Genomic DNA, 27,895 nt, shown 5'->3' with positions numbered 1-27,895 from the left:
GTGGTAAAAAAAAGATCCCGGAACATTACTGTTGTCTCTGTATATTTTTTAAATCATAAATTTAATTGCTTTTCTTGCTTGCACTTATGCTGCATGGACTGGAGACGAGTTTATTATTCATGATGTAGTTATGGAGCCAGTTCCTGCATTGGTGTTGTCTTGGAACATTGTGGTGTAGTGTGGGCACAGGATTTGTTCTGTCTGCTGCATCTGATGCTATATTATTAATATTATTTCAAATGCAAACTCTCCTACATAGTACCTGTCATCCAGAAAGTACTCCACAGCAATCTAGAACTGTCTTGTCACACCATGTATTGTTTTGGGGCAGGGGTTAACTCTTTTGGCTGCTGTGGAATGGTTTCTAATTAGCTGGGCTCAGGAAACAATCTTCACAATATTTATGTATCTATAACGCAAAAAACACAGCCAGCATTTTATTGAATGTTGCTGTATTTTGCTAATTCCTCAGGCTGTAATTCCAAAATCTGAACTGGACCATGATATTATATCTGAGCTTCTCTTGTAACTGGACTTAAAAATCCTTCTCTGGTTCTTTTGGTTGCCAGTGTCTCCCAGGAGCTCAGACTGACCTTCCACAAGATGACCTCCCACCTCAAGTATCCCCATGGATTCTTTTCACTACTTAAAGCCAGATACATTATACACCTCAATTTGTAATGTGCTGCCTTTGACCTTTGATATTTCAGTGTTTTCAGTCTGGAGTCAGGATGGACATCTGCATCCCCAGGTACCAGCTCTCTGCATGCAGACACGGTGTCATCTCATCCAGCTCAGTTTTTATGCTTGTGATGCTGTTTTTCTTGGAAATTGCATCTAGACAAGGTTGGTCAGTCCTGTTGTGAAGCTGTATGAGGTGAAAGCTTCAGGAGGTATGGCTGCAGGCCACTCAACACACATGTCAGTCCTCTGAGGGTGCCAGCTGGAGTTCACAAGGACCACGCTGGGTTTAGAGGAATGACAATGAAATACCACTGGAAGAGAGGCAGTGTTTTTATGGAGGGTAATGTACCTCATTGCTGCAATACTAATGTAACTGTATATAACTTTAAAAGCCCTCAAGAAACCATGAATATATAATTCTGGAATATATCAATTTCTTTTGTGGTGTTAATTTACCAAGTGCTGAGATTTTCAGACTACCCAACCAGAGGCATGAGTAATTTTTGAAAAAGGCCTCTAATTATGTGTTTAAAAAAATCAGATGCTCTTCATTATATGTCTGTAGAAAGGATCTGTTTAAACTGTTTATGTTAGCTCTTGAAGCTGTAAAAGGAGTTGTGATTTTTTTTCTCAGTGCTGTACAAACACACTTTGAAAAGTATTCCTTGCCCATACAATAGAACTGCAATCAGAGGACAGGAAATTCAGAGAATTCAAGTGACTTCTAAAATGTCACTCAAGTGTGGAAATAACCATCTAGGTTGTTTTTATCTATCAGGTAATGCTTTTGTTAACTAACAATGTAAACTCTTCCTTTCACATAGATTCAAGAGCCTTCTGTTACTTCTCTTCATCTTTCCACTGGTTGTGGCATCAGGAAGTAACTCAATTCTAGAGTGATTTTGTCAAGACATAGAACTTCTGAATCTTTCTGCCCATTGCTTTTAAAATCACATTCAGAGTTTAAATTAACACATTTAATATCCAGGTATAGCTGAAAAGTGCTCTGGAAGGCAGGACAGACAGAAGCAAAGCTCCTTCTGCAGCTGTGAGGGGTCTGTGGCAGAGTTTGAGTGCTGGACAGTGAGCAGAAAATATCCAGGGAGTTGTAATGAGCTGGGTAGCTGAGCTAACCCCTGACAAGGACAAAAGCCTTTTTATCCCTCTCATTGCTTGGTGCTGATGTTTCTGAGGATGCACAGGTCAGTAAGAGACCACAGCCCTGGGCAGAGCAGGTGCCCAAGTTTCTGCTCTGACATTGTCCACTCTCTTGGAAAGCTGGATGCCTTTGCAGAGCAACAAACCCATTCAATTTTTGAACTCTTAGATAGGAGTTTTTAATCTTTGATTATGTAGTGAAACTGAATTTGGTAATGAGGGGAATGTGATTGCAAAACTGTAGATACTGTTGTCTTTATTGAGTTCAGCACTGCTTGCAGCTGAGCTTCTTATCTGAGTTGCCTTATAAAAATTTTTTCCAGGCCTTTTTGCACACTTTTTTTTTTTAGGTAATAAAACACTCTGAATGGGGCAGTTAGAATAAAGGTAAAGGTAAATGGAGCTTGCTGGCAGACATTTAAGGAGACAGGGAGGAGGAAACCAGACAGAACACACCTGACCAGTATGTTCTTATCAGCATGGGTGAGGGCAGCATCCCAGTTTTGTCAGCAGGAATAGAGCCCTGGAGCTGAAAGGTGAAAAATGTACCTGCCAGTCTCAAACTGGCATGTCAGAAGTTGCCTGCCCTTCTTTTGTGAGGGGCTAAAAATGTGCAGATGCTAGGGTGGAGAAATTAGAGTCCATCTGTGCTGCTCTCAGCAGCAGTCAGGGAATTGAAAGAGCAGCTGAAGATGTTTCCAAAGCAAGAAAGGGATCTCTGAATGTCTGTTAGCACATAAATGGACACAGCATGTGGTGGGCTGAAGCAGACTGTTCAGATCAACTCTAAATTATTTGTGCAGGCTGCTGCTGTGAGCCAGAGGAAGAAAAGACTTGCAGCTACAACTTAAAGAAGCTGCTACCATAAATACAGCTGCAAGCACATTGAGGTTTCTATAATCTATTTGGTTTTATTTACTAACTCAATGTTTTGCACAAACATTTCATATTCTTGCATCATGTAGGGCTGTGTGTTTACTGTGTGAGCAATTGTGCACCTTGTTTTAGTTCTCTTGGTTTCTGAGAAGAGTCTGAAGAGGTTATTTCAGGACAGGCTAGGAGTACATCCATAAGAAATGGAGAGGGACTGGCAGTCCACAGAGGTGTAGGATGTACTTTTTTAACTGGTTAGTGTGACTGTGTTTTACCTCTGCACATGGGCTTATAAAGTTTCTGGACATTCCTTTGATAAATGTAAGATGGAGAGAAGCTAGTCTAGCTTAAAGCTCTAGTAAAGATGTATGCCCATGTTTAGTATTAATTTTTTTTTTCCATACTTAGAAGCTCAAGTATTGTTATTTAGGAAAACTGTAAAGTCTTACTATAAAAGCAGCAATCTGATCCTAGTTTGATTAATCTTCTCTTTACCAGGTTTCTTCCTAAAACTGTGAGATTACTGCCTTGGTGCATGGAGAAGCATTGTACCTTTTCCTATATTACAAAAACATCGTGACATGTCAATTATACAGGAAGGCTAATCCAAATGCCCTTGAAGCTGGTTGGAATGTTTACCTTGCTTCGACAGGCCTTTCTGTTTATGGTGGTGTGATTTGGCTCAGACCCCTTCTAAGAGCAAAAACCACAAGATGTTCCAAAAGTAAGATATTGGTGATGTTGACAGACACCTTACCCACCAACAGCCTCCCTCTTGTTAGTGCTTCAGATGAGGAGATTGAAGTGAGTAATTAACCTGTATGAGCTGCATTTACATGCTGAAAAACTTTATTGTTTTTTGCTTTAAAGACTGACTGCCTTGCTCAACAGTGAATGAAACCTGTAAGAAAATGATCCTAGTTTTTGTGACAAATGGAAGGAACTAACTAGGTAAGGTTGTATGCAGTTCTGGCAAATATCTTATGGTATCTCAGCTAACAAATTCCCTTTTATCCATCACTGATACTCAGCCAGAATGAACCTTTGTGATACCTGATATTAGATTGCTATCATGAAACTCTGTAAAGCTGAAATTCAGGCTTGTTTTCATGTATTGCTCAGACATCTCTTGTATGTTTTGGAGTTCTTTCAAAACAGCCTCATGTTTGCAGGGTTACATAAACCAGCAAGGTTTTGTACACGTTAGAGGGAGGTGGGACATGCTGGTCTCCCAGCAGGTGATTTCCTCAGTGGACAGGAAGACATCTCTGGAGATGTGGGGGGGTGTCATTCAAATGCAAGACACCCTGATGTGTGTTTCCAAGTTTTAGAGTGACTGTGGAGAGCAGTGTCCTGTGGAACAGGATGTGCCGTGTGGCACCTCTGTCTGCTGGTGGAAGCTGGTTGCTGCTGAAACCAGCAAGTTTCCTCCAAGGAGTTATTGCACCTAATCAGCTGGAGAGATGGGTTTGTTTCCCCCAGGCTCTTTTCTCCCTCTGCCAGCTGTACCCAGTGAAACTGCCTTCCTGTGCAGGCACATTCTTGTGATGCACCAAACGCTCCTTCAGCAAGTTGCTGAAATATCCGCTCTGCACCGGTGGATGTGCCAGTATTATTCCCAAAGAGGTATTGGGCAACTGATTTCCAAAGACCTTGGCAGAATCTACAGAAAACTGGAGCTGATATCAGGCAGGAGAGGTTTGACATGGAGTTTTGCCTGACTCAGTTGTTTCATTTCCCAGCACAGTCCCAAATGCAGGCTCTCTGCTTCGTGCCGTGTTACTTTTGACAAGCTTATACCTGTACCATGGCACAAAGCCCTCTTTTGCAAGTTTTAGAAAAGAATGTTGCCTCTTGGATGAAGAAATAAGGAACAAGAAAAAAAAAACAATTTGGCAAGTTTAGTGAGGAATTTTTGTAAGGAAAAACCCTTGGAGGCAGCATAGTTGCCTTATATGAGTCATCTGAAACACATAACATGAATTGGGTAGTAAACTAGTCATCCCCATCTCAGAAAATTAAGTTAATTATTATTTCTAGATGATTAGAAAGAGTAGGGGAGAATGGATAGATGTTTAACAAGCTGACCTTCCAAAGTTCATGGGAGTAATTTCTCTGTACAGGCTGAAGATAAGATCAGAAGCTGTGAGACAAGCATGTCTCCAGAATAAATGCAACATACAAAGAGTTTTAACACAGTCCAACAAATATGCTGGAACAGACTACTTGTTTTAGCTATTCCCATATATACTAGCAAATAAATGCTTGTATATTGGAAAATATGCAAATTTTCTGTAGAAACTGCAATTCTGTAGGAAATTGCAACATGTTGGAGAGATGTGAAACTGAGAAACAAAGATGCAGAATATCTGTGTCACAGGCTGTGCCTATAGAGACACAGGGGTTGTTGGGGGTTTTGGCAGGAGCTGAGTGCTCTGAGGTGCACTCTAGCCTAGTGGTGCTGGAGGGTTTAGCCACTGCAGCAGAAGAGATGCCCATGTACAGAACATGCCTGAGCAGAGCTTGGGTGTGTTCCAGGGTGTTCCATGGCCGAGGGGACTGGCAGATGTCTCGGCCCAGAACGAACCCACTGAGAGCTGGGAAATGTGAATTCTTTCCTGGGGGATCATGTGCTACAACTAAAAATGAAGCTGTATTGTAAATAACTATAAATCACTTGGTCTATTGACTTAGAAAGATTAGCACTTTTTAACGAGGGGCTCGGTACTTGTGATCAGGCACAGAAAGGTGTGACACAGGTTGGTCACCTTTAGCACAGCAAGAAATCTGGATAACTTTTGTCCTAGAGCAGCCCTGTGGCTGAAGCACAGGCCAGGAGATATGTGTTCACTTCTTGCCTCTGTTATGGCAATTAATAAGCAGACATTTAATCTCTGAACTCTTTCTGTATCTTTAAATGATTAAAAGTATCTGTTTGATAACCAGTCACACCTAGACGTGAGTCAGATGGGACAGATTAACACCCTGTTAAGATTAAAGCTGTTCCTTATATTATATAATTCTCTTATTATTTTGTAAGAGGATTTCTGCTATTACATGCTCATTTGTGTGCCACTTGGTTATTTGATTGGGTGTTTTTCTTTTTTAGACTAGACTTCTGTGTGTTTGAGGGGAATGGTGCAAGCTGAGAGCACTCTCAGGATGCAGCTCAGTAATGACACTCCAGCTTTTTATTGTGTTCCAAGACTAACAGCAGTTTGGTGACAGCTGGGCAAGTTTGTTTACACTTTCCCAAATGTCAGAACAAGGAGAAAGCCATCAAGGCTTTATACTGAATGCACGTCATTTGAAAAATATGAAAGCATTGCAAAGCTGAGTGGACTCAAAGTCCTCTAGCAAGGCTTTATGGGAAACTAAAAAATAAATTTTAAAAAAAGACATTTTCTAAAATTGTGTTCCATTGCAATAGTTTGTATTAATAACACATTGAAAGGTGTAAAATTTCAGAAAAAAATTGAGGTACGTATGGCAAGCTTGCATAAATAAGTACAACTAAAATTCTTTTCTAAAGTTACTTTTTTCTCATTCTGTTTTGAGATCATTGACTGGCATAATAATTGACCTCATGGCTGATATTTTTATTCACAGGCTGAGCTGATGAGTTGAATGAAGCATCATGTGTACTCAGGCACACAATGGTAGAGCATCAGGGGGGTCAGCACTGCAGTGTGGTGGCAGATAGAGAAGCTTTGCTGTCCCAGGCCCAGGAGTCTTGTCTATGTTTCCCAGGCACAATAAGCACAGGGAGTCTTCTAGAAGTCGAGGACATCACCTTTGTGCTGCTTTATATCCATTGTCCCCATTCCAGGTGAGGGAAAGGTTCGTTGCACTCCTGGTGGTGCCTGTACTTTGTCTCTTTCAGAATAACAGCCACTCCTGAGGCAAACCTAGCAGAGGCTTTGCATAAGCACCCCGTGAATGCTTGATTCAGGTGAGAGGATAAGAGCAGATCAAGATCAGGCCGGGGATGGAGTGCAATGAGAGCTCTTTGAGCTTCTCTGCTGTGTTTACCTAAGGCCTCCTCCCTGCTGAGGTACCAGGTGAGAACTTGCTTTTTCCCACACACATGCCCTTCAGTCATTTTGTTGAGGTTTCTTTGTGAACAAGGAGTATCCAGAAAGTCTCCAAGGTTTGCCACTTTGCTTTTTATCAGGCAGGTGGCTGGCTACATTGGTTTGAAGAAAAATCTGTGCAATGCTTCTGTACTGTCCTATTACTTCACACTTTTGCACAATTCCTTTGTGTTTTCTCATGCTCTGGCTTCCTTCCAGGCAAGGAAGCTCAGTCAGAGCAGGGACAAGTCTGAACTTGAATCTAAGGTGAGGAGAAATAGTCCAGCTCAGTGCTAACTGATGGTGAAATTAAGTGCTAGGAAAGGATGGAGGCCAAACCAGACAGCTGATGCATAAACCTATGGTTCATCTGTGCTTAGATTGCTGGATTACATGCTGTTTTTCTCATCTCAGCATACGAGACGAGCATCTGGAGAAGATAAAACAGGTTGATATGGAGTATGGAACAATTTCTGTATTTGGAATAAGTCAGAGGACTGAGAGAAATAGAATAGAAATGTATAAATATGGTGCTGTGGAGAGGGATCCGTTGTGTAATCTCCCTTTAGTACAAGTACTAGAGGCCACATGTGAAATCACTGGGAACCAGATGAAAACAGATGGAAGGAACTAGCAAGGGAACAAACCTCATCAGACTTGAGCCACTTGGCTCAGCTGCACATACCTGGAGGCAGGGGAAGACAAAAGACAAGCATCACATACACGTCCTGCTCCATCCCGTGGGTGACTGCTGATGGCCACTGCTGAGGCTGGGACAGGAGGCTGGAGGGACCTTTTGGGTCCTTCTGGCCTGCCCTGTGCATGTCCCAAGGGCAGAGCAGCCACTCTGAGCTCGGGTCACCCAGAGCAGCTCAGGCACAGCGAGCTGCAGCAGCAGAGACAAGAGACAAGGGCAGAAGTTTGTGTGACACAGCTCTGATCTGCAGTCATTGCTGACAGCCCTGAGTGTGCCAGTATAAAAAAGGGCTGTGGCTAATGCCCCAGTCAGAGCTGCCAGGGACAGACACCAAAGATAGCCCACGCTCTGGTCACCTTGGTGCCACATCGTTCTGCCGTGCCAGGCACATTTCAGGCTGGGCTGATAAGCAGAGCCACTCAGGCTCTTCTCTGTCACAGCCCTGAGGTAAAGGGTCACTTCATATTGCAGGCTCTTTGGCAGAGGTTTTGCTTGATGATTCAAACTTAGCATTTTCACAATCAAGACAAATATTGACCAGGCAATGAGAAGCACCTCCTCCTTTTCATCTGTGCTTGGGACAGCTCCTCTGTGGAAAAAAATAAAAACTGCAGCTGGCCTGACAGCTGCCAAAAATGTGAGTGGATTAAAAATAAGTTATTTCTCATGATAAAATAATTATTGACAAGGGTGTAAGATTAATCTAGAGTCTCTCAGCTCTCCTCTAAAATAAGCTGTTTGAAAGACAAAAAATAAAGCATACTAAAAAAAAAAAAAACAACAAAAAAAGCCACCACAAAAACCCCCAAACCAACCAGCCAACCGAAAACCCAGAACAGTAACAACAGAATGTGAGCTAAACTAATTCAAGCCAAAATACACCTGCAACAGAAATGGTAAGTTTTTTGTAGAGTAGCTGGGAATGAGAAACGTGGAAGATATCTCTAGTGAAATTTCTCCAAAAAACAGAAATACAACTTGAACAAGATCTTGGGGAAATTGGATTTTAATCTGGTACAAGCTGAGTATATCTATTGACAGATAATTCAGCACTGCACACTTGTTTCAATGACCTATGTTCAGCTTTAAGCTTTGACATGGGCAAAAATGAGTGTCTATCAGTTAAATGTGGAATTACACAAATTGCAATGTATTTCTAAACCAAATGTTTTGGGAATTACTTACTGAATAGGTTTATTCTTCTGCAGAAATCCTGCCTCTTTCTCACCTGTAAATCCACTGTGCAAAATCTTTACAGGTGAGAAACCCTGACCTCTGAAATAATTTTGTTACACTTCAATGCATTACTGTTATATTGTGACTAAGTGATAAGATTATCTTTGTAGAAGATACTGGCTCACCCAGGTTTAATGCAGAATAGTCCCAGGGGACTTTAGATTTCACTCCTGCCAGTCAGTGTTGGAGCTACTGTGAAGGGAAATTGGTGTCTAAGAAAATATCACTCCAATTGACCTTTTAGTGTGCATGAAAGGACTCTTAAGAAGGAAGGACTTGCCTGCAAAAAGCACTTTGAACTCAGACTCTTAAAGTTATGGCAGAAAGGAAATGTTGCAAGTCAGGGATATCAGATTGGCTAACCTGGATCCGAGCAGCTGTTATCTCTGATAGCATCAGGTGCTTAAGAGGAAAATGAAAATAAACCCTGAGGGTAGGAAGCTGCAGGATAACTCTAGTCCTCTTCTAAACCTTCACAGCTAAAAACTATTGTGCTCTGCTACAGAAAATCTTATTTTCCTTTGACATAATTGAAAATGCCGTCTGGCTACCTCTGGGTGCCCTTAGCTGTACATGTTTCAAAGCCATTAAGGAATGCTACAAAATCTTTTATCTTGATTAAATGATTCTTGGCAAAGTAGAGAAAACTAAAGCTGGGTTAAAGACCTGCAGAATGGCTTTAGCTGTGGCAAAGAAATGAATACAAGAAACTCCAAAGGCTTGCTGCAACCCTGTTTATGAAAGTTTGTGTTGCTGAGTTAAACAAGCTCATAGCATCACATGCTCCTTTTCCACCTTTGAATTACTCACTTGTACTTGGAAACTGCAGTTTTGCCCTAAGGGAAAGTACATTCAGAGAAGATGCTCAGTGCTCACAGTCCAGCTGCACCCACTACTTCCAGTTTTCTTCTCTGTTAGTTATTCCACTCAAGAAACTATGAACATTAACTTTTGAAGGATATTTTGTGGTTTGGGACATACACACACACCATAGTATTCTACAGCAGTTTATTCAATTAATCAGTTGCTAAATGCTCATGTAGACTAAAAGAACATAACTAAACCATGACTGTATGACGGTAGAAGCTAAAGGCTGTATCTTCAAATCATGCAGCTCTCCAGAACTCATGTAAATATTTTGAATACATTGACATTTAGATAAGAGGAAAATTCCCAACCAGTTTAATGTGTGGTTTAATCTTTGACTAGGTCATGGATGCTGTTTGTTTACATGAAAGTGTGTGTGTTTACTTTCCCCCAAAACATCGATATTGAGCTCACAATGGAGCTCTGAGGGCAGAGCACAGGAGCTGAGCTTTCCTCTGCCTGTGGCATTTGGGAATGAAGAGCCTGCAATGATCCACTCCTGGGAAACCTGCATGGCTGTAGTCCCTGGAGCCTATGGACTGCACCTCTTTGCATCCTACTCATTTCTGAAAGGAAGCACGTGTGCTTTGGAGTAGAAAGCACCCCAGATTTGGCTACCATCCAGCCATCTGAGGAGGGAAATGGTGATCCTGGCCCGTTCTCTGAGGAAATGCCTGCACAGCCACTTGGCACTCTGCTACTTCTCTACACGGATACTTCACATGTAAACTATTCTTGCAAAATATCCACAGTTGGCTCCCAGTGTTGTACTGGGAATGTCTCTTTCAGGGTGTGCTTATAGGGACCCTCTTGACCACTGCCAACGCTCTCTGTTCTTGCTCCCTAAGCCTGGACAGACAGTCTGGGGAATGTCCCAGTGAGGCACTGGCCCTGGGGCACACTCTGTGTGCTGTGCACAGGCCCTTGCTGCAGAGTGGCCAAGGGCATGACTGAATGCAGCCAGGAAAGCTTTGTAGCCCTCCTGGGTATTGTGATTGATTTTCACCTCCCCAAGTCTATTTTTTAACAGCTGTTTTTAAGACAAAGTGGTGGAAGTGGCTGATGCCCCTGGCCAGTGAAGGATGGTGAAATTCTTTGGTTTCATCTCATTGTTTTAGAAAGACAACCCTCTCTGAACAGACAGGGAATGATTTCAAGGTAATGAATTGAAAGCAGGGAAAAGAAAAAACCACCATCTTACAATAGTTCCAGCAAAATGTAAAGTTTTGCTTTTTACATTCCTCAAACAATTTAGCAAGTTACTAAAACAAAACCATTTCAATCATTTATGTGACTGGGAGGTCAATGTTCCTGTGAACAACAAAAGGGTGCAGTGAACCTTTACTTCTCTTCCTTTGGACCCAGCTGCCTAAACAAGGCAAAAAGAGGTATGAACACATAACAGATATTACTTTGGCAGGGACATGGGAAAGTTGGGACATGTGGTCTGGGCCAAATCTTTCTTTAGAGGAAGCCATGTGAAAGCACAAACACATGTAGGAAGTCACAAGTTTAACTGAGAGCAGAACTGGGTCTCATACTTCCAGCGTTGCCTAAGCTGCTTTTTCTGTCAGACCTAGCAATTGTCTGGGAGTTCCAGCCTTTTTTACCTCTGTCATTCAGCAGAGCAAGTCACGTTATCTCAGACGTCCACCTGCTCTCAGAATTTGTAGGGCCACAACTTGCTGCTTCTGACTGGGGGCTGCCACAGCATTCACAAGGAACATCTTGCTGATGTGGTCTGGGTTGTGGTGTTGGTGACAAATGTAGGTTTTCTTAGCTAAAGCAAAAATAAACCAGGTAAACTGTCACAGTATTAATGTCAAACCATTTATTATCATTACATATGTGGGTCCTAGTTTGGTATCTAAGCTAACATACAACTCTAAGTGTAAGCTTTTCTTGGTTACAAAAGTGGAGATGCTTTAGGCAGCAACAAAGTGAAGCTGGGTTTTAGGTTCTGCACAGAGACCGTGTGGAACCAAGATACTTGATCAGATTTTCCAACATTTGATTTTGTATTTTGTCTTAGATTAAATGACGTGCATTCTGTGTGTGAGTGAGTGAATGGAACACTTAATATTCTCTTAAGGCAGAAAACATGCAGAATTTTAGATTTCTGGTTTGCCATAATTGAGAAGAACACCAAAGCATCAAAGCAGTACTGTGGCCCATGGAGGATCACACTGGGAGTGCTCCCCTCATTATGAAAAACCAACAGAACATGAAGTTCTAATGAGTGAAACAATGTAGTTTGTCAGGATAATTTAGCACAGTCTGGCACACTTTAAGGCTGCCTAGAGGGAAGGGTGGATGCTGGAGAGTGCTGTAGGAAAGGTTCTGCCATGAGCTGTCAGCAATGAATTCTGACACCAGAGCTTAAGCTCCCCCAAATCAGGAGACAGCAGAATCTGACAGGTTTCATAAGCAGGAGATGGACAGGTAGAACTTACATAACCTGAGGTGAAAAGTCAATAAGTAACAAGGAAATTTCTTTCTAAGGAAATAGGGGTTGGTTCAGGTGCAAAGTATTCCTCAGCACAGTGTTATGGCTTTGATCTTAATTCTGTGCACCAACAAAATGGCTTTGTCAGTTCAGGAAAAAATAGAAGTGAATTGCATGAGTTTGTAGGTCAAGGGCTGGCTGCAAGGCCAACTACATATTGCGCAATTACCTCTTCTTCTGGAAAGTTTATCCAAAGAGTTGGGCTGAATCATTTGTTTGCGGTCAAGGTACACAAGGAGAAACAGTTACTTTGATATATGTCTATTCTCTGTGATGTGTTTCTTGGGATATCAATAAAAAAGAAGCCCCCAAATTACTGTGTTCAATGGTCTTATTGTACCAGCAAATGAAGGGCAGTGGGTTATTGTACATAAACGTTTTCCTGTAAAGAATTGTACTGTGCACAGAACTATATAGAGCTTGTGGTGTTGGGAAGCCATCCTGGCTTTATTTGCAAAGGTAATAGAGATTCTAGTTTTATAAATTCTAGTAGGAAATGGACAGGATCTCCTATTTTTTACAGAGAAGGCAACTTTATTTCTGCAGATTTGCACACACAAGAAGTACTCCTTATATGCCAGCCAAAGCATCATATATGGTTTTGTCTTGTATCTATGGTATCAGCAGGTATGGACTTGAACATCTTTGTTCTACAATGTTTGACATGCAACACTGCAGTGTATTGAAGACAGATTTGAAAAACCTAGTAACAGGGCAGTCTTAAATCACCTAAGCAAACAAATGCCTTATTTTCTCTGAAAGCTTAATTTTTCCGTGGCTGACATGGACACATTGGTTACACGCCAATAAATATCTGAATAATGCCTATAAAAGCCCTTGCTGTCAAAAAATCAGTATGAGTTATTCAAGAGCTCTGTGCAAATGCTACCTTGGATAAAGGCCCAGGAAACTGGAAAGAGTTCTTACCCCTCTCCCCCCACCCACGTCAGTCTGACTGCATTTACTGAGTCAGATTTTTTAAAGGATTGACTGGTAAACTTTGAGTGAAACAGTTGCTTCACATTAATTAAAACAACTTATTCTGGTGGAATTAAAACAGAGTTTTATGTTAAGTATTCTGCTCTGATGGGAGTCATGAGAGCAGAGAAATCCTTCTCATGAACTGCTTTTATCTTTTAGATCACATGAATGAAAGTACGCATTTTAACTGCTACCAGCAGTCCTGATTTCCTGGAAATTGTGGTTTCCAAACAGATGGCCTCAGAGATAAATATGTGCTTCATTTACTACTTGAACTGAACACTTTGGGATAAAGGTATTTAATTTGTGAAGGGCATTTTAAATTTAGCAAACCAGATCAATTATTCCCTGAATTGAGTAAGATACCTTGGATGAATCCCCTGGTGGGTTCAGAGTTTTATGCAAGCAGTTTGACTCATTTTACTGCTACTGTGCAAAAGGCTTATAACACTTTATCTCACTGAAGAAAAAGAAACACAAACTGAAATCAATCTTTTCAGACCCACTATATATCTGTGTTGTCCTGAGGGTTAAAAGTGGAAATATTTGTTCAGTGCAGGACTTCTGGCAGCCAGGGGTCCTGTAAGCCTGCTTTGGCTGTAGTCACATTAGTCAGCTGAACATTACTAAGGAGGTTTCTCTGCATTCATTCAGGAGCTGGGAAGGGAAATATTCCTGCTGACTCATGCTTATTGGTATTTTCCTTGCTCCACCTCCAGTCATCCTGGCTCCTCCTCTCCTCTCTTGCTGCTGGTTGCCTACTATATTTAAACAGCTGTCTTGGAGCAGAGAGAGGATTCCAGGCTTGTAGTGAGGTTGGCTCTCCTGACTGTACAATCACTTTCATAAAGATTCTGCCTCTCATCAGACCTGCAGCTAAAGGTAAGAAGGCTCCAAATAAGCACAGAGAGCTCTGTCTGGTGTACCCTAACATTGGTTTCTGAGTATCACAGGGGTGTTTTTGGAAAGGTGTTACTACATACCACAAAGTTGAATTTTTTCCACATAGTTTAATTGTGTTTGGGGGGTAACTGGCCTGACATGCAAGAGTGATGATACAAGGAGAGAACAGCTTCTGAAACTTGTAGGGAAGTATAAAATGAGTATAAAATGTAAAAGCTGTCAAGATCTCTGGTTTTTTGTTACTTTTTTTTTTTAAGTATTAATTAATTAAATAGTAAACTGGTGAAACAAGTGAGTTAATGAGGAAATTAAGCTGAAGAAAACTATTGTTGCATCTGTGTTAGAATTGTTCTTTAAAACTGAGTGTTGCGGTACCTTTTTTAACCTCCCCCAGTGTTTGTACCCCAGCTGCATTGCTCTCTTGAGCTCTCCCCATGTGCTGTTCAGGCCACACTTGGTGATTCTGACTTCAGCAAAATCTCCTGGCTGTTACAGGGAGAGCTACCTGCACATGGCTGATGTAACCTGGCTTTCCATTTCTCCAAGGATCACAGGGTGTCCTTGTCTTGCTCAATGTGTCTTTGCTTTTTCATTCGCTCACTGAAAACCTGTTTCAGGCTTGCAGCCTGGAAGGAGTGAGAGCCACACTGGCCGAGTTTGTGAGTTACAGTCCCTGCAGACAGAGGCTGTGTCAGGAAGGTATGCAGAGCCTGGCCCAGAGTGAGCTGGGAGCTTTCCAGCCAGAAACAATTATGTAACATCACACGGACGCTGGAATGCTTGGGAAGCAGCAAGAAGCCAAGTTGTGAAACTTGCTGCACTCTCCCAAATGAGGAGAAGGAAAGGGACATTCATTTCAAGCAGGAGGCTCAAAGCAGGAGCCAAAGCCAGTGTCACTAAGCTAAGTGTGAGTGCCCCTGAGCAGTCTTAAGTTTCTTGCTATCTCAGGCTTTTTTCTGGTGCTAACTAGTTCAGTGTAGATTGGCAATGAACTTCAATGTCCTGTTGCTTTCCAACAGCCTCTGCAAGAACAGGCTTTCCTCTACACTGTATTAGCTGCCCCAAGAGTCTGACTGCAAAAAAAACCCCAAAACAGTAATTAAAATAATCCACCTTAGCATCTAATGGCAGGAAAGGTGAATGTTTGGCCTGAAACTAAAATGCCTGGGATGCTCTGAGTTTTACCCCCAGAAGTCAAACCTTTAGCCTACAGGATGGGAATAGCTATAAACAGGTTCAGCACCTGCTTCACTTTCTACTTGAAAATAGGAATTAATAACTATGAATTATAGAGATGAAAGCTATAGGATGTAAAAGGGACTTCTTCCATTTGTAGAGAGATGCTAGGGTGGTTAATCTTGTGTTGATAGAATTTTCAGGCTCAAATCTTCAGGAAACAAAGTCTGTAGCACTAAAATGTTACTAGGGGTTTTGTGACCCTAGGCACTGAATAAATCCATGGTTAAAAATGCTCACATATCTGTACAGATCCAGTAATTTCATCAGACTAATAATTGTGCTCCTCTAGCTATTAAGGTTTGGTCTAATTGCAGAAAATGCTCCTCTTTCATGTGTCCAAAGGTGCAGAAGGGGGGGAGGGTGGCACAGGGAGTTATCAGTGGCTTGCTGCTGCCTCTGTGCTTTATCAGGGTGGAGAGGGGTGGCACAGAGCAATGGCCAGGAGCCAAGGCAACCTTCCTCTAAAGCAAACAGCACTGCCAGCCTGTCTTCTCCTGGCTCCTGCCTCTTTTGTCCCCTTCAGGCTCCCCCAGAAAAGCGCTGGCACCCAGCAGCGTGAGACTGTGCTCACCCTTCCCAACAGGCTGGCAGGCTCCTTCTCTGCGTGCTGGCTCTGCTGCTGCCCTGCAGCTGCTGCCAGGTGCTCTGCTGGGCTGAGCAGGCCTTGCTTCCAGCAAAAATCCCTCGGATGTGCACGCAGTTTTGCCATGCATGCTGCTGCAGGGAGCTGTGGAGCGGAAACCTGGAAGATTGCTTCCGGAGATCTTGCTTTCCTCTTCCAGGCTCCCAGCAGCTTCACAGAAATAAGATGTGTACTCTGTGTTAGGAAAAATGAATAAGAACTTCTGGTGTAATACAGTGATGGAGAGGGGGTTATTTGTTATCATGGAGAAGAAACTCTTGCTGACCTGCAGCTAGATGCTGCAGTTTACTGGTTTGAGGGGAGCACCTGGCTGGTCACACCAGTGCCCTGTTCCTTTGGTGTCTCTGGCAGTCCCAGCTGCTAGTGCTGAATTCTACTAATTGCACCTCTGGAGCTTTGTGGGAAGGAGTTATCTGGGGGTAAACTTGCACCACAGTCTGCTGAAGGTGGTGCAGGTTTTGGTTAATGTGGCAGGACCTATCCAAAAGACTAAGGAGATCCTTGGGTGGTTGGGCTGTGCTCCCACAGCATCCAGGGCTGTGGGGAAGCCTTAAGGGGAGTTCATCTTCTGTAGTGAATACAATTACCTTCAATTAAATTGGGAACATAAGTTTTGTTGAGATCCAACTCTCTTCAAAGCTTGATGCTTCCAATTACTTAAATTAGAAAGCACAACTATAATGTCTTTTAAATGGTTCATGCCCTGTCAGGCAAAATGCATAACAGATTAGTGCTTAGTTAAGTGGTAACAGGCAACCAGTAAGTGTCACTAACTGTGATCCAATAATTTGGACAAGGCTGCTAGTTTTGAATTTGTTTTATGTGGAGAACCCAGTTGCCTTGGAATTGAGCTGCTGAGCCCAGCCATGGCTGTACCCTGGTGTGCATGAGAGCTGTCACATCCCTGCAAGCAAATGCAGCACTCCTGCTGAAGCCTGGGATCTGTGATCTGTAAACTCACTGCTGGTTTCCTGGCTGCCCAGGCAGTCACTGCGCTTTGCTGGAGCTGCTGTGACGTAAATGCCAGCCTAAAGAGGGGCATTACACGGGCAGGAAGACATTTGCTGCAATTCCTGTGTCAAAGGCAGTGATGGGCCAGGCCTCATGGAAGTGTGCAGAGCACTTGCCAAGATCTGTCTGCACTTGGGAAGGCTGTGCAGAGCGTGCCCTGCTGGACAAAGCCGTGCCATTCCGTGGATTTTGCTTAGCTTTCCAAAGTGGCAGTAAGGTTTTTATAAAAGGAAATATTTTCTGTAGGATAACTTAAACACTTATGCTGAATTTCAGAACTCTCAAGTTTATTGTGGTAAAAAATAACTTCTCTAGGTTAGTGACAGTAGAACTGAATTCCATGGAAAACTCAAGTCATTTGACATGGTAGGATTCCTGCAGGAATGGCAGAAACATTCACTGTTCATTGGATGTTTGCATAATGATTAGATTAGTTTTGTAGATTCCACTCTAATGACACCTTAGTCTCCAAGATAATTATGATGTATATTTTATTCAAAGACTTGTTATTTACTTGTTCAGACCTAGAACTCTCCATTTTCTGGAAAATTAAGAAAGAAGGTTCCAGAACTAAACTAGCACTTCTCAAAAAACTCTGTAGTGATAGAATGGTACCTATTTGAAAGTGCAGCCAGGAGACCAGGTTTACTTCACTTATCAGTAAATGCACAAGTTACTTCAAAAAGTGTTTGTGATAATGATACCATTTTGTACAGAGTATTGTCACAAGTGAAGTTTTTATTAACAAGCTGCAACACTTCATTTAATGTAGTGAGAAGGTTCCTAAAATTGCCAGCTGCCCTGGAATTCATGTCTGAAAAAGAAAAATAACTCTTGTGTCCCCCTTTTGTAGTGCATAATCAGAGAATCATCCTTTGATTTTGAGGTCAGGAGGAGAAAAAGATAAGGAGGTCTGTCCTGAGTGTGGAAGTGTAATTGACAGTCTGCAGTGCAGGGTAATAATACTTTAGATTAGCCTGAGTTAGTGGGCTGGAGAAAATCTTGTGGTGTTTTTCTTGTTTGTTTGCTTGTGGATTTTTGTCAAAAAATGGAAGTAATTCAAAACATATTTGTTTCAGTAGGTAGATTCCAGAGCAGAAATGCTTCCAGATGGGAAGATGTATCCATTAGTGACCAGACCCTCAAACAGGAGTGGGCTCAAGACACTGCCTGTTGTGATCATAGGTAAGCCTCTTCCTGCCAGCACTGCTGTGTTCTCTTTACTCTCTATCTTTAATTTCTGTTCCACTTCCACATGTTCTCACTCAAACCAGAAATGCCTGACTACTGTTTCTGCATCCTTTCCCAAACAGCCAGACTTCCTAGAATACTAAGAGACCTCTAAGAGTTGTGGAACATAAGGAACAAGATATTTTACAAATTAAAACACATATCTTTAATGGTAAAATTGGTAACCTTTTGAGCATCAGTTCGTCTGAGCCTGCTTTTTCTCTGTTGGATATTTAGAAAGATTTGAAACCTTTTCAGTACAGATAGGTAATCGCCTTGCTGTGGTTATCTGTAGTGCTTGAATTGAAGGTAGCTTTATGTGAGTTTTTTCACCATTTTGTCTGTTTAAAAAGTACTCCAGATGCTGTTAAGGTTTCTTGAAATTTCTCACAGATTTCTTTTAAAACATGAGTGAGCTACACTGATTTTGTACAGATTTAATAGACTTATAAAATGCAGGTTTCTACCAGTTAAAAAAGCCAGGTTATACAGTAACTGTCTTGCCTCCCTTGCAAGAGGGAGCTTGCAGTGTGAGGTGATTCTTGGAGCAAAGAAATGATGTCAGAGCCTTCCCCTCTGACCAGCCCGGAGCTGTGGGGGTGTTGGACCTTGCTCATCTGAGCCTGTGTGTCATGCCTTGCAGAGCTGGCTTCCCTCCTTCTCTGGCATCGAGTTCAAAGCACCCGAGGGAGCTGCTCCAAAGTTAAATCTGCATAAATCACCCCTAATCCTTGCTGACAGCAAGTTTGACAAGGACACTACTAGCAGCAAGTTCTTGTCTGAGAATGGCTTTGTGCTGCTCAGTTGTACAAGTCTCTAGGTGGGAAGGAGGAAATTTTGGTGCCTCCCTAGTGCACCTGTGCAGGGAGCCAGGGTGGAGTTGGCACTAAAGCCTCAAGCAGCAGTGTGAAGAGAGGCACTCAGGGGAGGCTGCTGGAATGAAGCAGCCCAGATGTTTCACTGCAGCTGGACAGCACTGCATGGAGATTCCAGCTACTTCCCCAGGCCCTGCTCCAGGGAGGCTGAGTGCTGCCTCAGCTGTGCTAGAGCCTCATGGAAGCAGTTGCATTTTAAAATATCTTGAGCCCCAGATGTTCTTGTGGCCATCCATATCAAACTTAGACACGCTCTGTGTGCTGCCGCTGAGTGTTGAGCACTCAGGTGATGAAGTTTGGCTTAGGTACCTCCTTGTACTGCCTAAAGCAAAGTAGTGACCTGAAATTTGTTGTATTTTACTATAGCTGCAGTTTGGTTTGTTTTTAGTGTCTGTTGCTGTTGGTTTTGGCTAACTTTCCTGCAAGTGGAATATTCCAAACGCTGACCTGCAGCTGCTGGTTCGTGTCAGCACAGCAGCCTTTGTCCCCAGCTGTGACACGGGCTGCCCTTCACATAGCTCACTGTTGGCTTTGCAGCCATGACCTCCCTCTTTTGGAATCCTCAAGGATCAGCCTTTGCTCCAGTCACCCTTGAGCACTGGCACTGTGTCAACAGGCTGCTGTCACTTGGGCTCTCCTCCCCTCCTCGTCACTGCGCTGCCGTGGGTTTTGGTCACACAGCAGCAAAGCCTGGGCAGCCAGCCACTGTAAAATATTAAACATGCTGGAGAACAGCCACGTGCAAACTTTCCACAGGCTGCTCTCACCAGGCTTTGGAGTCACGTTTATCTAGTTTTTCTCCTGGCTGTTGGGTGGTCAGCCAAAGAGTTCAGCCATCCAGCGACCTGTTCAAAGTGCAGTGTTCTAAGGCTTGTCTTGGCATGGCAGAGAGACTTTCCTTAACACACTGCAGTACCACAGTAGGGCTGGTTCCCATTGGAAAGAGTCCTCAAGACCCATTAGTCAAGGCTGTATTGCCAAACATCCCTTAAAAGATGGAATTTCTTGCTGAGAAGAACTGGTTCCCCTTCACTTCAATAGTCACCATCTTTTCTGGATCTTGTATCCTGTGCACAGTGAACTACTCTGCACTGGTGTGAAATGTGCTTCCAGGAGAGCTGAGGCCCCTGGACAGCCCATGATCAGCTTCTAAACCCCTAATTTTAGAGAAATAATTCCATTCATCACCATGCTAGAGACTTCAAGCTTCAGGTGAGGGCAGCCTCTGACTTATTTAACCCTGTGACTTTTCAGCAAGTTCTAAGGACCTTGCAGTGCAAATAGGAGCAAGTGAGGTGAAGGGTAAAATGACTTCCCAACTCCATCCAATAAGACCATGCTGGAACAGGAAATCCCCTGTATCCATAGCAGTGTCATGTCTTTAGAATTGGTCTGCATATTAGAAGCACTTCTCAAAGAACTGCTCTATCTCCAGAAGTATAAACTCTTCTCAATTGTTTTTTCAGGGAATGGGCCTTCAGGAATCTGTCTCTCATATTTGCTGTCAGGTTACACCCCTTACTTCAAAAGACACTCTCTTCATCCTCATCCTATTCTTCAGAGAAAACTGGAAGAGGCACCAGAAGTCTCTCTTTTGGACCAGGTTTGTGTAAAGATAAATTATGACATCCCAGCAAAGCATCCCAGGGGTGTGTAATAAGTTATTACCTTGTTTGGATTTTCAAAGTACACAGACAGAATGAGCCTTAAGCAAATAGCAAAGCATTTTGCTTTGTAATCCAGATCTTTGCTGCTAAGATCCTCGAGGCAGCCCTTGGGCAAGAACCGGTCTGTGTGCCAGTAAATGAGCTGCCCCAGCACCAAGCCCCTGATGAGAGATGCTGGAGTAACAAGCAGTCTGCTGCCTGGCACTACCTGCACTTTGAGCATCTGGTGCTTCTCTCTCTAGGATCTGGAGTATCTGTCTGAAGGCTTGGAGGGACGATCCCACAGCCCTGTGGCTCTTCTGTTTGACACCCTGCAGCGGCCAGACACAGACTTTGGAGGGACAGCAGAGTCTGTGCTCACCTGGTGGCATGAGCCTGACAGAGCCATCCCCCACCTGGTCCTTGGCAGAAATGCTCCTGGAGGTGCCTGGCACGTAAGTGAATTGGAGCCAGCTGGGGTCTGTGTATTGTGTAATAGCCAGATGTGCTGACTGGAGAGAGAAAAGCTCCTCTAAAATCCCAGTCAGCTGTGTTACATCTTATATATATAGACAAGTAAAAGTTTAAAAAGAAAACAAGCCTTTATATTCCCCATCTCTTGTTCTTTTTGGAGAACATGGATGGTTTCATCCCTTACAGCAGATTAGAGGAAATTACTGATTTCATCATCTGTGCCGTATTGAAACATGGAAAAGCTGCCTTTCACTTTTTACATTAAAAAATTAAAGTAATTTTGCTCTGCTTCTTGTTCCAGTCTATAGAGGGCTCTATGGTTACCCTGAGCAAAGGGGAATGGATGGGACTCCCAGATCTCCCTTTCAAAGAATGGTTGAAGCAAAAGAGAAGGTGAGATATCCATGTGTGATCATTTGCCAATATCTGGGGTTTTTTAGAGAACCTGGAATGGACTTCTTGCATGTACCCATCTGTTATGGATAATTTAGTGAGAGAAAGGACACCCTCCTGCACCCCAAAACCAGCCCATTCTATATTGAGAGATTCAGATAAAGTTGCAGTGCTGCTTGGAACGTGTCCTTCTCCACACCTACTGGGGAGATGAATCTGTGACCAGGAGTTCTGAGTAGAGCTTGAAATCATGGTCACCTGGCTCCTACTGATGACAAGTACAATCAGTTCAGCCACTGTGCATTCTCTGAGGTGCTGCTTCTCTTTACATGTGTCACAATTAATCTTAACAAGTCCAGGTGTTAAAAATGGAATGGAAGCAAGATATTAGAGAAAGGCTTAAATAACCAACCATGTTCTTGGGGTTGGATTAATGCTAGAGAAAGCTGCCTCTGTCCAACAGCTTCTGGACCTCACTGTTAGCTGTGTATGTCAGGAATGACTTTGCTGAAGTCAGGGAAACTAGATCAGTCTTCTCTGGTAGTGTCAGGATAGATGGCTCTAGGATATATTCAGTGCAAAGGGGGACAAATTCCAGTCTCTTACTTAACTGCTGCTTGACCTTTGTTTGTCCTTTATTACAGAGGCCTCAGAAACAATAGGGCCACAGCAGAGGACATTGCTCAATATTACCAACACTATGTGATGAAGAAAGGACTGCAGAAGAATTTCAGATGTGGCACTGTTGTGACCTCTGTGAGGAAAGTGAGTGCAGAGAGCATCTCCAACCACACCCAGAAAGATCTGCAGGAGGACAGTGACTCAATTTGGAGCTCTAATGAAAAAAGTGCAGAGGTCTTTCAGGTGGATGGATTTTTCAAAACTGTGGAAGGTGATAAAGAGCCCTTCTCCATCTGTGCAGAGAATGTGGTCTTGGCTACAGGAACATATGACAATCCTACCTGGCTCGGGGTCAAGGGAGAAAACCTCTCCTATGTCCACCACCAGCTGTCTGCCCTAGAAGAAGCAGTGAAGAACAACAGTGTTGGCATCATGACAGATCCAGTCTTGATTGTAGGTGCTGGTCTGACAGCTGCTGATGCGATTCTCTTTGCTCACCATTGCAATATTCCAGTAATCCACGTTTTTCGGCGACGAGTCACTGATCCTGGCCTTATTTTTAACCAGCTCCCCAAAACTATGTACCCTGAATACCACAAGGTCCACCAGATGATGAAAGAGCAGACAGCTGCCTGTGCTGGGCCCTACGAGCACTACATCAGCCTCCCTGAGCATCACGTGCTCTCCTTTGGCAAGGACAAGAAATGCATCTTCCAAGACAAGAACGGCTGTCAGAAAGCTTATAAAGTTTCCATGGCTCTTGTTCTAACTGGCTCAAACCCCAACCTCTCCTTTCTGCCAAATGATGGCATTGACTTGGCGTTGGACAGCGAGCAGCCAGTCAATCCAAAGAGGAATCCCATAGATGTTGATCCATTCACCTATGAATGCACTCAGGAGAAAGGGCTCTATGCCCTGGGACCTCTAGCAGGAGATAACTTTGTACGCTTTGTGCAGGGAGGGGCCCTGGCTGTGGCCAGCTCTCTGTCAAAGAAAGCCAACAAAAACCCCCCCTAACAAATAACCCCATCCCTGCACTGCCTGTACTAGGATGGGTTACTGCTCTTCCCATCAAATCATCTGATTTGTACGTCCTCAACTCTAAAGGCCATTCCTGGTGTTCTGCAAGGTTATATGGAGAGTTAGTAAGTTCTTGCTGAGTTATCTGAGAAGATTAAGTGACCAAGTACAGGGTGGGTTCCACACACAGCAGTATCTTCAATTCCTGGGAATTCAGCTCCTTTTCTGCATAGCTGTGCATGGTTACTGGGACTGAAGCTTGTGCCTGGAAAAGCAAGGGGCAAGACAGGAATTGCTCTTCTATCTAAAACCCTCCAGGTGGCCGAAAATTGGATTGAGGAATCAATGTTAATTGTTTTCAGATAGCAGGCCCACAACACTGTGTCTGTTGGTGTCTTGCAGTGTTTTGTCATGAAACAAAGTAAACTGACCTGGTTTTATTTACTCCTGTGGTTTGGCTGTATTTTCTTGTTAGGCCAGAAATCACTGCCAGGTGCTGCAGGTACCTCTTTGGCACATGGGGAGTACTCTGTCAGTAAAAACTGACATACAAACACTCAAAACTGTCTTGTCTCACTGACACCAGCAACAAGTAATGCATGATTCTTTTTTAAAAAATCAAGAGATTCCTGTGATGGGTTCTTCTCCTTCCTGAGAAGAAATGGTACTGATTTGCAAATACTTGGTTTGCCATCTTGCAGCTCCCTGCTTTCTAAATCCTAAACCTGTGATAGCCAAACTCTTGGCAGCTGCTGTAGGGAAAGGCAGAACTGAAGGGGAGCTACAGGTCCATCTTGGAATTACCCACATACTGTATGGGGCTTCTGCTGCATAGAGGATTCTGGAAAGGTGCAATATGTTGTATACTGGGTGAACTACTAATGTATTTTTTTTTAATAATATTATTTGTATAAGAGGGGAAATGGCACAGTCACTTTTTGGTAGCTTTATGCTATATATATATATAAGTTTTTATACTGTTTTTCTAAAAGATTTTTATTGGCAGAATATTTTGTTACAGTCTTTCAGTCTGTTCTGAATCAGCTGGGGTAGATGGCACTGATGTCTTATGTTGTAAACAGCATTCTCAACAGACCTACAGGGGCTTTCATACCTCTCACAGGAAAAATTTCAGTCATAGCTAATTTGATTTGGTGTAAAAACAGACTCTGCTCCCTGTGCTGCACTGAAATTCACTGACTCAAAAGGCTCTGAAAAACTGAGTGGGGCATCTGTAAATGAATTGGCTGGAGCTGAGATGTGGGAGGGGTTTGTCTGTGAAGTCACTGTATCACTTGAATCATTTTTCTGACGACTACTCTTGTATGAAACTTTCCAATAAAGTGATTTCATACTTACCTTGTGTTAGTTTTAACTCTGAATCTCTGACCCAGAAAAGACCTCATGAACTGTTCATCACCATCATCTTCCTGGTGAGTACCAGGGTTTGTGCCTGCTTAAATCCTTCATCCCTCTGCTCTCTAGGAGGACCCTACTGTGAATTTTCTCTCTATTTATCTTTGTCTCTCCAGTAGGATGAAAGGATGAAGATGTGAAATGCCTTGTAAAAGATGTAAAAGGCCCTTGTGAAGTGCCATGCCTGTCTCTTGTGAGGCTAAGAGAGTGCCAAACCAGGTTATTTGCCAAGCTTGTTCTTGCCTGGGGGATCTTAGATCTCTTTCCTGTTCACCTGCTCACTCCTGTCTGCAAAACAACCCCAGCTCATAGCCTAGATCAGTAAGGCAGTTAAGACAGCTCAGATCAGAAGGTGACAGTTTAGATTTGAAGGTGTCTGGTCCAACCCCACTAAATTGGAGGTTGCTCAGTTAGACCTGGTTGCTCAGTGCCTTGTTGGGGAAAGATTTGACAATTTCCAGGACAGAGATTGCACTATCAACATTTGATTGCCCCGTTCAACATTTTGCCACCTTTGTTGTCCAGAATTGTAGGGTATTTTCTTAATTAGTTGAATTGTCCCTATTGCAGCTTATCTACTGCCTCTAGGTTTGGTGGTTTGGGCTTTTTTTCACTGCACAGCTCTGAGAGGAGTCTGGTTCAAGGTGTTAAAATACCAATACTCACTCTTCTCTGCAGGCTGAGACTGAAGTGCCCTCAGTGTTTTGTGAACACAGAAGAGTGGAGGGAGTGAGTTTCCTGCTCTGTGTCCTTGCTCACTGGCCAGAGGGGTGGCAATGTCCCCAGGGCTCTCTTTGGCAGCATTACTCTGCATGAGCTGCTACTTTCCCCTGATTCTGTTATCCTGGCAATTTCAAAGGAGGGTTAATGTGGTTCTGTGATCTATGGCAGCTAACCTTTGCTAAAAAAAGTTCAGTGATCAATGCTCACCTCTCTGAAAATGCTGGTTTTGGCTACATCTTCCTGTCTCAAAAGCAAATGAGGAGGAGAACAAAAGCAAAATAGCATTTAAAAAAAAAAACCTAGGGGCACTGGTGTGTGCTGGGAATGAGGTCACAAGATTGGTGTCAAGTGAAATGCTGCCCTTCCCATCACAGAGATCAAAGTCACAGCGTTCATGCTGATCATTCCTGCATCCCATATTGCATTATGCTGATCATTCCTGCATCCCATATTGCATTATGCTGAACTAATTTACCCTGCACGGGAGAGCTCCTAACTAGGTCAGAGCCTGAGCCTGGGTGGGGGGAGCTGGAGTGCCTGTTTGAAATCACCTCCCTTCCTGCCCAAGAGGGACAAGCTAATTGCCTACCCCGTGCAGGACCAGAAAGGGAAGTGTTTTTCCACAACTGATGCTTAGAAAATATCCTATATTCTGCCCCCGAGGGATGTCAAAGTAGGGAATCTCAATAGCAGAATTGGTGGTTTAGTCATCAACTGCAGCTCCTCAGGGCAAGGCTGTGTGCTTCTAATCCAAGTTGTCATTCAGTTCTCTGTATCCAGGGAGGCAACTATGAATTATTGTTCCAAAACAATCAGCTGTGAGAGTCAACAGATACCGGCTTTGTTATGAGTGCAATTCACCCAGGCATTACAACCTTGACCTGCAGCACATGACAGGGCCAGGAATAAACCCAGGCTCCTCCTGGGCCCTCTGCACAGCCAGCTCTGCCTGCCAGGGTGACACAGCTCTGCCAGGTGACACCCCAAATGCCTCACTTCCATCTCCTCTGCTGCTCAGGCCAGCCTGGAGCTCACCCAGCTGGGTGTGTAACACCTGAGGCCACTCTGCCTCTGTCCTGTCCCCTGCCAGTCCTTGGGTGTCCCCTCCCTGCTGCCCACTGGGGAGCTCCCAGGGCCACCGTGACCAGAGCAGGGCCCTCGGGGCAGCCTCCAGCAGCTCCCTGCTCAGCTCAGTTTGGATAGGGCAGGTTGGTGTTTCCATACAGAGCTCTGGCTGCAGCTAGGTGATGCTCATCCTGCCACAACACGGGCTCCATGTCAGGGACTCCTTTCCCCTTCTTCAGGGCTCCTCAGCCTCCTTTGGTCCCCAGTTGTACCCTTGCAGAACAAGCTCCTGAGACCTGCTGGTACTTGCCAGGAGCAATGGAAAATTATGCCTTCAGAACCCAAATGAAGATTTGAAGTTTACCAAGACAAAAAAAACCAAAATTGTGGGGTTTTTATTTTTATTGTGTTTGTGAGTCCTTGTAGTTATGGCTTATGTATTTTAAAATCACCTGTAGGTGTGGCAGAACTGAGTGTACAAGCCTGAACTCAGGTACATTTATTATGCAATTAAAATACAAACTTAGTGCTTTTGCTTTTTGCTTTGGTGAAGGTCTTGTGAGATGTCAGATGACGTTCATTGGGAGCTTTTGTTTCTCAAATGAAGGGAAGGGTAGCCTCTTTTTAAAAGGAGCCATCTTTTATGTATCACCTAAATTGAAATAATTTCAGTAAAATAATCTTGGGAGCTCCTTTGATTGTTCAGCCTTCCCTTTGTTGGCAGCACTTTTGTCTTTGAGCACAGGACTAAATCCAGCCACATCTTGGCCAGACCACGCTATTTAAAAGGTCTACAGGGCATTATGATACATTGCAAGTCCGATGATTGCCCAAGTCTAAGCTTTAAAAGGGCCCTCAGGGAGCTGTCAGGCTGTTGCAGATGTAGTGGTTTAAATTAACCTGCTTTATTTGTGAAACACAGATATTTGTGGGCAGGCCAGCAGCCAGCACATCACTGCTGACTGACAGCTCCTGGGGTCAGGCTAAGCTACTTCTAACTGGGGACACCTGGGAGTGGATGCTGTGGGAGAGTCTTCTAGCAGAAGAGGTTTCAAGGTGGAACAAACCCTGGAGCCTCCAGGGAAAAATGCCTGACTTCCAGGGTTCTTATGCAAGCCATGAAGGTGGAAGAAAGCTCCTGGAGAGCAGCTAAGTGGGGAGGAAGAAAAAGGAGCACAAATTTTGTTGCTATTGTTGGCTGGCTCCTGCCTTCTGCCAGAGCCTGGAAAGCTGCACGGATCCTCTGTCCAGGAAGTTTCCTTTGGCATTCCTGGGGACAAGCCCTTAGGGCCAGGACAAAACCTGGGTGATTTGATGTGCAACTCAGAGTGATTCTGAGAAATTCTGCTCTGGCATGAGAAGGAAAACCCCTCCCAGGTTTGACTATTTCTGTTTTGCCTCTGTGTGAGTGTGCCCTTCTGCTCCACATGGGCACCCACGTTACACAGCTTGGCTTAGGAAGAAGGGCCTACGAGTATATTGATTTACAGGAGCAGAGCAGGCAGCCCTCATGAACTTTTTGCAAAGAAAGCAGAATGGGTTTTGTTTTCCAGGCCAGTTT

General features: G+C 43.6%; 1 protein-coding gene across 2 annotated transcripts; it reads left to right on the top strand.

Annotated features, from left to right (window-relative positions):
* The first annotated feature begins 13,796 nt into the window (after window positions 1-13,796).
* Window positions 13,797-24,488, top strand: OSGIN1 (oxidative stress induced growth inhibitor 1). Of its 2 annotated transcripts, none has more exons than XM_064386702.1 (6): window positions 13,797-13,957; window positions 17,951-18,056; window positions 20,443-20,579; window positions 20,886-21,077; window positions 21,398-21,489; window positions 22,134-24,488. In XM_064386702.1, exons 2-6 carry the CDS (start codon window positions 17,972-17,974, stop codon window positions 23,125-23,127), a joined length of 1,500 nt encoding a protein of 499 aa, XP_064242772.1. In that variant the 5' UTR covers window positions 13,797-13,957; window positions 17,951-17,971; the 3' UTR covers window positions 23,128-24,488. The 2 variants fall into 2 exon arrangements, with proteins under 2 accessions (XP_064242772.1, XP_064242773.1); XM_064386703.1 differs by having other exon boundaries at window positions 13,809-13,957; window positions 17,954-18,056.
* The last annotated feature ends 3,407 nt before the right edge of the window (window positions 24,489-27,895 follow it).

The sequence above is a fragment of the Passer domesticus genome, chromosome 12 (assembly GCF_036417665.1).
Source record: "Passer domesticus isolate bPasDom1 chromosome 12, bPasDom1.hap1, whole genome shotgun sequence".
In the NCBI taxonomy this organism is placed as follows: domain Eukaryota; kingdom Metazoa; phylum Chordata; class Aves; order Passeriformes; family Passeridae; genus Passer; species Passer domesticus.
The sequence above is the reverse complement of the archived record's forward strand: the minus strand, read 5'-3'. Positions and strand labels throughout refer to the sequence as shown.